Genomic DNA, 12,500 nt, shown 5'->3' on the forward strand with positions numbered 1-12,500 from the left:
TGTGACCTATAACTTGTACAACTCAACTGAAAATTGTTTTAATCTTTTCAAGTATCACAAGTATGCACACCCTCTCAAAACTGGAGAAGTGACCGTGTCCAAAATTAGCCATTAACTTTCAAAAGTATGTTAAATTGGAGTCAGCACATACAGGTACCTGCCACAGCCCCAGTTCTAGCTAAGGTCCAAAACCATGATGTTCCCACGACAATGCTTCTCTGTAGGTTTGGTATCATTTCTCATTGTTGTTGGAATAGGAATACCTTTTGGAATAATGGCCAAAAAGTTCAACCTTTGCTTCTTCCATAACATTTTCTCAATTGCGTTTGCGAGATTGCAAGTGTGTTTTTGCAAAAGTTTGAAACTAAGGTTAAACTTTAAACATGAGTTTGAATGTGATTGTTTAATACTGAACACAGCCACATCCACACTAGTTATAGGAGGGTGCACACGTTATCGTAGAAGTTAGGGGTGCACCGATCACAATTTTCTGGCCGATCACCGATCTCCCGATCTTTTAAAAAGTCTGACCAGCCAATCCCGGTTTTTCCGATCTCGATTTTTTTTTTCATAACAAGCAGCAAACACCTTCAGAGTTCCAATCAGATTTTTTGGGGGGAAAACATTGAACAATATCTGTGAACTAATATAAACGGGTTGTTTTAAGTGCAAATTAAGTAGTTCTCTGAAATAAAAATGAAAAGCCTATTAGTCATCTCAGCAGAAGACGACAGTGGCTGACTTTTTCCAGACCTCTGAGGAGGGAGATGAGATCGGTGGAAAAGATCGGTTTATATTTAAGGGATCGGCCGATCACCGATCCCCCAAAACTAAGGAAATCGGGGCCGATAAATCGGCCGGCCGATCGATCGGTGCACCCCTAGTAGAAGTTTATTTTTACTTCTCTGCTTGAAAATATTTTTTCTTCCAATTGAGTTGTAGGCTACATGTTACAGGTCACATTAATGGTGAAAAAGTTTGGAAATATTATATCTTGGTGTGTGTGTTTTTTTTGCTTTTTTTTACCAAAAATACCCGACATTTGAACAGACTTTTTATATCCCCTGTATATATTGAAATTAAAATGTGTGGAAAAACGCAGTATAATGCATGATGACGTTGCAACACTTTGTAGGACACTCATCGGAACACTGATGCTAATTAAAAATATAAGTACACATTATTTTAATACCTTACAACAAGGCATTTTTATTTTCAAAACGGGTAGATTTAACACGTCCAGAACTCATACAGGCAAAGTGTTGCAGCGTTCCATTTGCATTCGTGTTGTTTTTTTGGAACAAGTTGATTAAATTTGAGCTCCGTAATTTAGGGCTAGCCCACAAATAGCGAAATTCTGCATACAAATTTTATCGATCCGGCCCACTTAGTTTTTCCTCCATGCGGCCACCGAGCTAATATGAGTTTGACATCTGCATTAAGGTCTGTTTTAAAAATTAGTAAATTGTATTATTTTAATAAGATGTAACTTGACAATGTTGCTAACTTGAGGACCAATGTTGGAATTGTTGCTTTTGAAAATATTGCTTGAGGGGTCAAAAGTTGCTCTTGCTGACTTGTGCCACACATATGTATCAAAATAAAAGCACCAGTTTCACTAATAAAAACTATGCATACTGTATATATCGTTGCCGTCGGGCCAAAACCTTCTACCTCCAAAATCGTCACTTTTCAGGAGATCCAAAAAACAACAGGGCGTTTTTTCCCATCCTTTAATATTGCATCATGAAAGAGAACAAGCCATTTTCATCACTTGAGATTTGTCAATATTTCGGAAAAACGACACCCACATACAAATGCATTTTTTTTTTAAATATATAAAATTTGCCAAATTGTGTCTAATGGGGTTTTGGCCCGACGCCACCAATATTATTAAATTTTGACTTCATAAAGACCAGGTCGCCCTAGTCTGCTCTGTGGCTTGTTAAATAAGAATCTTACTATGGCACCTTTTACTGAAGTGATTTTGAATTTCAGGTTGCATCCAGAGGCAAATGTAACAAGACTGGGTCCATGGTCTCATTTCAACTGCAGCTTCTCATGCTCCTATATCTTGGACCCCAGGGACCCACTTTTCCTCCAGATAGGTTCCCTCTATCTTTCCCAGGTGGTCAAACAATTTGGGACGAATCACATCTACAACACGGACACCTTCAATGAGATGATCCCGCCCTCCTCAGACCCTGCCTACCTGTCAGCTGTCAGTCGAGCTGTCTTCGCCACAATGACTGCTGGTGAGTTCTTGAATTTAAAGTTAAAAGTTAAAGTACCACTGATTGTCACGCCCATCTAAGTGGGGTGAAATTCTTTCTCCGCATTTGACCCATCCCCTGAGAGAGCGGTGAGCAGCAGCAGGAGCCGCGCTCGGGAATCATTTGGTGGTTTAGTTGTACTTGACCTGCTGAATGAGTTGTCTCTTTTGCACACCTTGATTTGCTTCAGTCCTAACGCTTTAAGAATGACTTTGTAACCCTTTTGTAGACTTATTGACGTCAAGTATTTTATTTCTCATTTGTTCGTCAATTTCTTTGGATCATGGCATTTTGTTTCCTCTTTTTGTGATCTTTTAGCTGACTTTATTTTGTCAGACAGGTACTATTTAGGTGATTTCTTGATAGGTCTGGAGGTTATCATGTTTGGGTGTGGTCAGTTAAATTAACTCAAAAATGGGATTAGCCTAAATTAGGGGTCAGCAACCTTTACTGTCAAAAGAGCCATTTTGGAACAAAGTTATAACAAAAAATCTGTCTAGAGTTGCTGCACCATAACAGAAAAATATGCAGCATCCAGTACTTTGAGATTCATTTTCTTCTACCTTTCGTCTTCCACTTTAGATTTTTTTTGGTGTAAATTTTCATACTTGGTTTGTCAGACTTTTTAGCCTATCTGTCAAATTTGTGACATTTTGGGCAATTTTATGGACGTATGGTAATTTTTTTTACCATATGTCTGCTCCTTCACTCACAACGAGTTGGGAATTAAAAGTTATGAGTAACCTCACTTACACGCCACCTCTCCATTCACACAAATCACATAAACCACTCTGATTCCATCCTATAACTAGCCAATATTAACAAGCAGCTTACACAGATATACACACAGGACTGAGTTTATATTGTCTGTATGCATAAATTAGCTCTGGTTTCCTGGAATGTGTGTGGCGCTCGCTCACAGGCAAAAATAATAAAATTTTAGATCATCTCTCAAAATTAATAGCAGATATTTGTCTCCTTCAAAAAACCGACAGACATAAATCAGAAGAAAAAATACTTATTGACAAGAATTTCAGTCAAGTGTACTCTTGCCTCTTACAACAGAAGACAAAGAGGAGTCTGCATACTCATACATAAGAATTTATTCTTTACTCTAAATAATACAGATACAGACCCAGAGGGCCGATGCATTATTATTCAGGTAACTACATATAATAAAGTATATACATCTGGTAATTTATATACCCCTATGAAATGATAATTCGGCCTTTTGCCATGATTTTTTTCTCTCAGCTATCTCATTTAATCTACTATTATTATTAGAGGAGACTTTAAATCCATTAACTGATCGTTCTAATAATACAACATTTATAAGGCGATTACAATCCGCTAAAGTAATAAGGGAATACAGTATATGGATGATTTTGGCCTCGTCGACAGCTGGAGACTTAAAAACCCGACTAAAACGGAATTTATCTTCTTTTCCGCGGTGCACTGGCCTTTTTCAAGAATTTATTTTTTTCCTTACAAATAATTCTATTGTTGATAAAATTGGTATAAAAATACATCCTATTATTATTAGCGATCCTGCTCCAGTCTTCCTCACCCTAAAAGTTGATTATACCTTTAAACCACCTCCGAACATGGCGTTTTAACATCTCACTGCTAAATGACGCATAGTTTGACAAAATTATAAGAAAAAAGTGGACAGACTTTCTGGAAATACATGACTCTCCAAACCTATCTCAATCTCTTCTCTGGGAAACTGGGAAAGCGGTAATTAGAGGTAAAATTATATCATATTCATCTTATAAAAATAAATTGGATAAACAATTAGAAAAAGACCTGGAAGATAAAATTAAACAACTGACGGATGAGTACGCAATAAACCCAAATAACGTGATAAAAAATAAATAAAAATATGGACTGACTTACAAATACAAAACTAAAGCTGGACGATATGTTATCCAAAAAGACAGAGTTTATAATACAACAATTGAGATACAACAACTTTGAATAATAACAAATCAGGTAAATTTCTTGCAAACCATCTTCAACGCAATCGGGAAAAATCTCTTATAAAGTCTATTATAGGGACAAATGGTGAATACACACAATCGCCAGAAGAAATTAATAATATTTTTTCTAACTATTAACACAACCCATACTACAATAAAATAACAAGCCTAGCACTGAGCATATTGAGGTATTCCTCAGTAGCTTAAATATACCTCAGTTATCTACTGAATATGAAGATATGTTAGATGCGCCATTCACTATAAACGAGCTGTACAGTGTTCTTGATAGTATTCCTAATGGCAGAGCACCTGGCCCGGATGGTTATCCGGCCATATTTTTTAGCACTTTTGGTTCATGCTTGCTCCATTATTCTTAAGAGTAGTAATAGAAATTAAAATTTTCATTTGCATACTAAGGGACCTTTAACATTTTATTTAGGTGTGTTGGAGCAGAAAGGAGTTGCATATCTCTACCATCTTTTCTCAGATAATACGTTTATATGCAAACTTGCTTCAAAAATACAAAATAAAAAACTGAATTTTTTTACATTATATTATATTAAGTTAAAAATATGGTAAAGAAACAAATTCCAACACTTCAGGGTACGCGGGGGAGGGGACGGGGTGCTGGGGATGGGCTGCTGATGTCAGGGTGTTGGGGGCAGGTGCGCCTCCTCTCGCCCCGCTGGGTTGAGATAGGCCTTGCTGGTCGCTCCTCTTAACTCACTCTACTAATTTTGCTCAATATACTTTGTAAAAAGACACATAGGGCACATAACACACTTGCTTGAGGGGGTGGGCTAGGGTGGAAACACCATCTTCGCCCTGCAACTCCCCTCCAATTTTAATGCACTCTACAACGAGGAGGGGCGGGTGAGTCGGGGTGGGGAGCAATCACTTGGGGTAGACCGCAGCATTAAGCAGTGCTGCGATCCCCCATCTGTTCCCCCGCCTCGCCACTATTGCTACTATTTTAATGCACCACATACACTCACCAACACATCTATGGGAAGCAGGTAGAGATCAGAGCGGGGGTATATAATTTTCCCCTGCTCCATCTCACCTGCTCCCAATTTTAATGCACCACACACACACACTTGTATATACACTGGGTGGGGTCACATCCACAGTGTAGGGATACAGTTCGCCAGTCGGCAAGCTGGCGAACTCAGTCACAGGGTTAGTTTTCACTAGGCACGCCGGCTTGATGACTGGGACCTTTCCCTGCCGGGCCTGGGGTTCGGGGGCGCCTCCTGTCTCCCGGTGCTCGATGCCCTTCCCCCCTTCCGTCCCACCACGCGGCTGGAGGTGGGGTGGGCGCGGGTGCCCCCGCTATTCCGCTGTCCGGCCCCTCTTGGGCAACGATTCCTGGGTACGGGGGGTCCCCGGGGTTTGGGGGTTTGGGGGGCTGGTGGGCGGTGGTACGGGTGGCTGGGTGTCTGGGGGCCGGGGGGCGGCGGCGGCTGGGCTTGTGGTGGGTGGGGGGCAGGGGGGCCGGCGGGGGCTGTTGGCGGGCAGGGTGCCTGGTGGGTCTGCCGTGCCCCTTTCTGCTGCGTTCTAGGGGGCGCTCCGAGCTCCTGAGTTTGCTCTCCGGCCGGTGACCCCCGCGGGGCCCGGGTGTTGTGCCCTGGCGCTGCCGAGGCCTGGGAGGCCCTGGAGGGTTGTGCTTGCCCTGTCCTGGCCGGGGTCGACGGCTCCCCTCTTTGGTGGAGGTTTTTCATGCATGCCAGATCCACCACACCAGCATCTACTAAAATTCAAACACAATCTGCTTCTTCCTCTGGTAGCTGAATCGGTGGAGACTGATGTCTGTGGATCTCACTCTGCTTCATCTATCCTTGCTTCCTTTCTTTTGTCTTTCCTTTGGTCTCTTGAGGTCTCTAATTTGTTGGAAGGTATATGCTTCTAGGTTTGGCGAAAGATTCTAGTTTGTAACCCTGTGTGTAGTAGGTGGTGTCTGGTCGATGCTGGATTTCACTTTTCTCTCTTTTTTTTGATCACTCCTCGGGATTCTGAAGTATTCGATTTAGGTGAAGGTTATGGGATTTTTAATAGGTTTCAGGTGAATTAATGAGCACAAACTCACACGCATGCACAAATGCACACACACGCACACACTTGTGCACAAAAAAATAAAAAATAAAATTAATTAAAAAAAGAAAATTAGAGAAAGCAATGATGACATGTTGAATCGGTAAGATTACCTAATGAACAATACTGAGTTCGCTCAACAACAACAAAAGTTGAGACATGCGCCAGTGCCTTGTATGTAATGTAGACCAATGTAATAATGTATTGTAAATACTAATGTAATGTTTTGATCGCTTATCGATGTTTCATACAACGGCGGACACATACGCTACTTTATCGATGCGTCAAAAATGAACGGTCTGCCTGCGTGCGTTGCAAATATCACGACACATGTGCACTTTTGCTCTTTTGAGTTGGATGACATGAACATAAAAATGAGCTATGAAATAGGAAACTTGAAGAAGAAAAATGATTGCAATGGACTTCCACAAGTGAGTCACCCTGACACCCTGCCCCAAAATGCACATAGGCTATTTTGACTTGCAAATACAATAGTGCAGTGTCCCAAAAAAAAAAAAATGTTAAACCATGCATCACAACATTTTCATTTTTTTTGTGACAAAAAGCTTTTGAGGCATATCATCCATAATAAATTATCAGTAAAGCACTTATCACAGGCCACATCAAATGGCAAAAACCCTTTTAATTGACATAAAATTATTAAATCAAACTTCCCACTGTGGTAATATTAACTAATTTAAGCAAGAAAATACCAACCACAAGTAGCAACAATAAAATAACCAACCTTTGGCTGATGCCTCAGAAGATGAATTGTAAGCTTGAGGCTGATTTCTTCTGTTGCGAGGTCAAACTTCCTAAAGTTTTAAAGTGTTCAAATCTCAGACGATGGCCTTGCCTGTTATTGGAATTGACTTTCCACTGATATTTTAACAGTTCCTGAAAATTTCAGGGGAATATCTTTTTCCTACGGTACTGGTTGCTGTGGACATTTGAAAGATGCAAGTACCAAAACTTTAAACTTGTTTTTCTCAAAACTAGGGATTTCTACCTTCCAACATTAAAATTGCTGTAACTTTGTAATTTTTTTTAGGTAAGTCCATGCATTATATATCATTTTAAAGGGAATTAAGTGTATAATTTGATTATATGAATATCTCAATTTCAGTTTTTTTTGGCACATGAGGACCATTTTGCCAGAGCCATATGTATGTAAAAAAAAATAAAAAAAATAAAAATAGCCTTTTATTTTTTTTAGAGAAGTCCCTCTCCCCTGTGGATCTCTAAGAGCCACATGTAGCTCCAGAACTACAGGTTGCAGACCCCTGGCCTAAGTAAATTCAGGATTTAAGGTGGCAAGTGTCTCTTCCACCACACAGGGTCAAGTAGCTTTAGTTTTTTTTTTTTTTTTACCTTAATAAATCAAATCACCAGGGTTTACCATTCGGAACTGTAGTTTGGTGAACTGGCTTGAGTGCAGTGGTAGGGAACCATGGGCCTCGAATTACTGTCCTGCCTGTTTCCAATGTCTCCCTCCACCAACACACCTGATTCGATGAACAGGATTGTTTTCCAGCTTCTCCAGAGATTGCTGATGAGCTGTGTTGGAAGAGGAAGACATTGAAAACATGCAGGACAGTGGCTCCCAAGGACCGGCTTCCCTACCCCTGTTTTAGTGGCTCAACTATACTTGAACACAATTTAATTAGTTGTCATTTCCAAGTACAATTAATTGCCCCAGTTTGGGGACCCACAGATGACCTACTGTGTTACAAAACTTAGCCCCCTTCAAAAACTCCCTACTGAGTTGAACATTTCAGCCATTTTCTAGAATGGTCCCTTTTCTTGTTTCTCATGATTTTTTCTCTCTCTCTCTCCACAGTTGATCCTAAGGCAATTTGGCTGATGCAGGGATGGCTGTTTTTGCATGCTGCAGCTTTCTGGAAGCCTGCCCAGATTCAGGCCCTACTACACGGCGTGCCCCTTGGACGGATGATCGTGCTAGATTTGTTTGCGGAGACAGAGCCAATTTTCTCCAACACTGAGTCTTTCTACGGCCAGCCTTTCATCTGGTGCATGCTGCAAAACTTTGGCGGCAACAGCGGTCTCTTTGGCACAGTGGAGAGTGTTAACTCGGGGCCTTTCAAAGCCTTACATTTCCCCAACTCCACTATGGTTGGCGTGGGTATGACACCCGAGGGTATCGAGCAGAATCCCGTGATGTACGAATTGATGAGCGAACTGGCGTGGCGCAAGGAGCCGGTCAACTTGGCCAAGTGGGCGTCTCTGTACGCCGTACGTCGCTACGGCACGACACAAGACAGTCTGATCACCGCATGGAGACTCCTGTTTTCCAGCATCTACAACTGCACCGTGCCACATTATCGAAATCATAACCACAGCCCGCTGGTGCGCCGGCCGTCTTTTCGCTTGCAAACGAACCTTTGGTACAATCCGGCGGACTTGTTCAAAGCGTGGAAACTCATTATGGAAGCGGCTCCTTCCCTCATGTCCAAGGAAACGTTCCGCTATGATCTTGTTGATGTTACCCGGGAGGTCTTACAAGTTCTAACAACATCATTTTACCTGGATATCACAGATGCCTTTCATAGACAAAAGTTGCCAGAACTGCTAATCACAGCAGGGGTGCTCATATACGACCTTTTGCCAGAACTCAATCGTTTGCTATGCAGCGATCGCAACTTCCTGTTGGGGAAATGGCTGGAGCGGGCGAGATCTTTAGCTATTGACGAGGAGGAGGCCCAGCTCTATGATATGAATGCCAGGAACCAGATCACTCTGTGGGGTCCCAGTGGTGAAATCCAAGACTATGCAAGCAAAGAGTGGGGAGGCCTCGTAGAAGACTACTATGCCCAACGATGGGGCCTGTTTGTCCAAACACTGGTGGAGTGTCTGGACAGCGGGCAGCCATTTAAGCAAGATGCTTTCAACCAGGCCGTTTTCCAGGTCGAAAAGGGATTCATTTACAATGGCCGAAAGTACCCTAACAAGCCTCAAGGTGACACGTACGAGATCGGCCGCAGGATCTTTCTAAAGTATTATCCACTGGCCTTGAAAACCTTAAAAAGACTATCATGATCAGCAGAGACTGCATTGTCGATAAATGTATGCAGCAAGAAGAATGTGAATTCTTAAGAGGTTATCCCAATCTTTCTGATGAAGAAAATCATCTTTTTGTCCATCCAATTGACTCTTATCTGAAAATGTTATGAATGCAATTAGGGTCATTGACGGATAATGATTTGACCAGACTCAGCAAAGTTAATTTATTATAAAAAGGCATTAAATATTAAATTACTAATATCTACAATTTAGGACATGCAGATCTATCATCGAAAGCCTTCTACAGTAGTCGCACCAGATGATGGTTGATGACACCACGAGCCACGTTTCCACCGCAGGACATTCGGGAATGGGAAGGGGGGTAGGGACTGTCACAAAAACATTCCTCTCAACCGGCCCGCTTGTGACTGTGTCTCCACTGCGGAGTACGACCCATTTCGCGACGTCACGAGTTTCGATCGACACGTAAACGCTGTGCGACGGTTTCTTCCGTGACGTCACCAAGCACTGCGCGGCGAAAATCACGAGGAAAGAGAAAAACTTGTGGCGGTTGCCGTTTTTTTCCTGCTTTTTTTTTTTTTATGTACTTGCCATGAATGGATGGTTTGAGTAAGAGGAGACGGCTTCTAGATGAAGAATTTGAAAAGGCTAACAGTAGCGTGGAACAAAAATAGGCAAAGGATTATTAAGAGAATTGTTTTGTTGAAAGAGACTTAAGCCGAGAATGCATCATCGTCACGCATGAAGGTCAGATAATTATATAATAAAATAGCCAATCAGCACGAAAGCCCGATCGGGAATTTATCGGCCCGGCGGAGTACCTACCCTCGAGTAGGACGTCCGCTCGTCCTATGTAAGTTCCTGTAAATGTGGCCCGGCTGGGAAGGCTCCTGCAGTGGAGACAGGCACATACGGGGCTGGCCCTGTAAATTTACCCCGAAGTTCCTGCGGTGGAAACGCAGCTATGATATTTTAAACTTAATTCAAAGTTATGAGGATAGCAATTAGGCAACTTAACAAAACAAGCGACACAAGTAAAATGGTAATAAAACAAATATTTGTTGGACAAAATTAATATTTATGTCCAAATATCACTACTACATTCCAGTCCGTTAAAAGGGTAACTTTTTTACAAAGTTGTAAGACAGGACAAACCTGATGGTTGCACCCATGAGTTCTTGATTGTCTTGTGGATGATACAAACTCCCATCTTTAAATGTATTTCAAAATGAAAGTCCCAAATTGGTTATTTCTTTTTGGTCGCACCACATGATAATTAATTCATAAAATGGGCATCATCGGACAAACTCATCCGTCAATGACCCGTTAAGAAAAATGTCCTGATCACATGGCCAATTTACCCATGCATTATAAATGAGGGCAATTATACAAACCAGACTGCTGTCACGTTAAACATAATTATCGTAGGTCAACTTTGATTCAAAGTATGCCAAGCCGATACTATAAGGGCAACAGTAACTACTACCAGTTGTTAAACGGAACCCTGACTGTAATGACAAGTTTGCGCCGTATGATTTATTTGGTTGTTACTAAAATAACTATGAGATTAATTTTTCAAAAATCATTTACAGTTGAATACATTTTGTAGAAACTTTATTTGTACGTACGCCGCCATTGTTGTTACATCACAATGCATTCATTGCCTAGTAGTAGTGCGTGATGTAGAGTCGCCCTCCCCACGCCGCACTCTCGAGAGCTCTCCCAATCGCATGTTGTTTCTTTAGGAATGCTACAAGGCTTATCTCGCTTTCTTTATAACCGTTTTGCATTTCTCGGCAGAGAGCCAAGCCTCCATTCTCCGTCACTACGCACTGAATGCGTTGCAATGTAATCAACAATGGTACTTACAAATAAAGTTTCTACAAAATGTATTCAACTGGAAATGATTTTTGAAAAACGTATCTCATTAGTCAGGTTTCCATCTAATTGTTTCAAATTTTTTAAGCGACTTTTATGAAAATGCACAAAACGCACATGCGACTTATGCCTGTTTCCATCTGTTCTTCTTTTGCGAATATTGAGAGGGGACTCCGCCGCTGTAGGTGGCGGTATACACCATAGAGATGTGATCCACCCGTAATTAAAAAAAAATAAGACCAGGAAGCGACTGCGCCTTGCGATGATGTTGTAAGTTTGCTTTTGTAATTCTTGATAAACATAGCGTTTCTTTGCTGTTTTCCATCTAAAATAGCATTCATATTCGCTTCTTTAATTAATTATAAGAAGATTTTCTATTTCTTTGTCTCCCCAGACATACATTACTTTATCGTCCGACATTGCTGTGGGACTACAAACGTATGTGTGATGTAATATCCGGTTAAAACGTGAGACGTGTATCCGGTCTTGACAGCGGTTATTTGTAAAACCTGTTTCAATAGCCAAAATTAGCCTTTTCCTTTTTTTGAAACGCCTCAAAATCCACCCCCTTGAAGCGTAGATTTTTTTGTGTGCGAATTTTTGGCCCTTTTTCGAATTTCTAGTGTTTCCATTCAGTTTTATTTTCGCTTTTCTTGAAAATTCGAATAAAAATGTTTTAATGGAAACACAATTATAAATATGTTAGTAACAACCAAATAAATTATATGGAACAAACTTGTCAGTCCAGTTGGGGTTTCTTTTAAAGGTCAAACATTTGTATTTGTTTTTATCATGTGTATTATCTAAAGATACAGATGCTGTCAGTTTGTAAGTTTACATGACAATATTTCTTTTGATATAGGGGGCAAATTGACATGACACTGCAATATGTAAAACGGGTTTAACCGAGATTTGGGAGCACAAGTTTGAATTAATATTGGCTTTTCTCTTATCTACACTAGGTCAAAATTGTACATATAATGCTCGCATTTCTGACTAATATTTGGTCTTATCTTATGACATTTACAGTATCTTGTTTGACCTCTACCAAACAGCTTGTTGATGTATTCATCAACAAGCCTCTGGCATAATTCTAGCTGGATGTTTGACAATTTGTCTTGGCAGTATTTGTTAGAGTTCATTTTAATTGGTTGGTGTCCTGGTTCTTGGAATGGGAATTTATATGAATTTAGCGATTCTGATTTTAGATTATCATTAGTTCTTAACTATGCAATTC

General features: G+C 40.8%; 1 protein-coding gene across 2 annotated transcripts in view; it reads left to right on the top strand.

The window, feature by feature from the left end:
* Positions 1-12,500, top strand: part of naglu (N-acetylglucosaminidase, alpha) — a 42,602-nt gene that overhangs the window by 13,888 nt on the left and 16,214 nt on the right. The window contains exons 5-6 of one of the 2 annotated variants that reach the window (XR_013289271.1): positions 1,999-2,255; positions 8,184-11,701. Coding sequence is in view for 1 of the 2 variants with exons in the window: in XM_077551393.1 (XP_077407519.1) it covers positions 1,999-2,255; positions 8,184-9,400 (1,474 nt within the window). In the remaining variant the exon portion in view is untranslated. Of the gene's footprint in view, positions 1-1,998; positions 2,256-8,183 lie in introns of both variants that reach the window. The other variant, XM_077551393.1, reaches the window with a different exon arrangement.

This window comes from Vanacampus margaritifer, chromosome 18 (genome assembly GCF_051991255.1).
Source record: "Vanacampus margaritifer isolate UIUO_Vmar chromosome 18, RoL_Vmar_1.0, whole genome shotgun sequence".
NCBI classification, from domain to species: Eukaryota; Metazoa; Chordata; class Actinopteri; order Syngnathiformes; family Syngnathidae; genus Vanacampus; species Vanacampus margaritifer.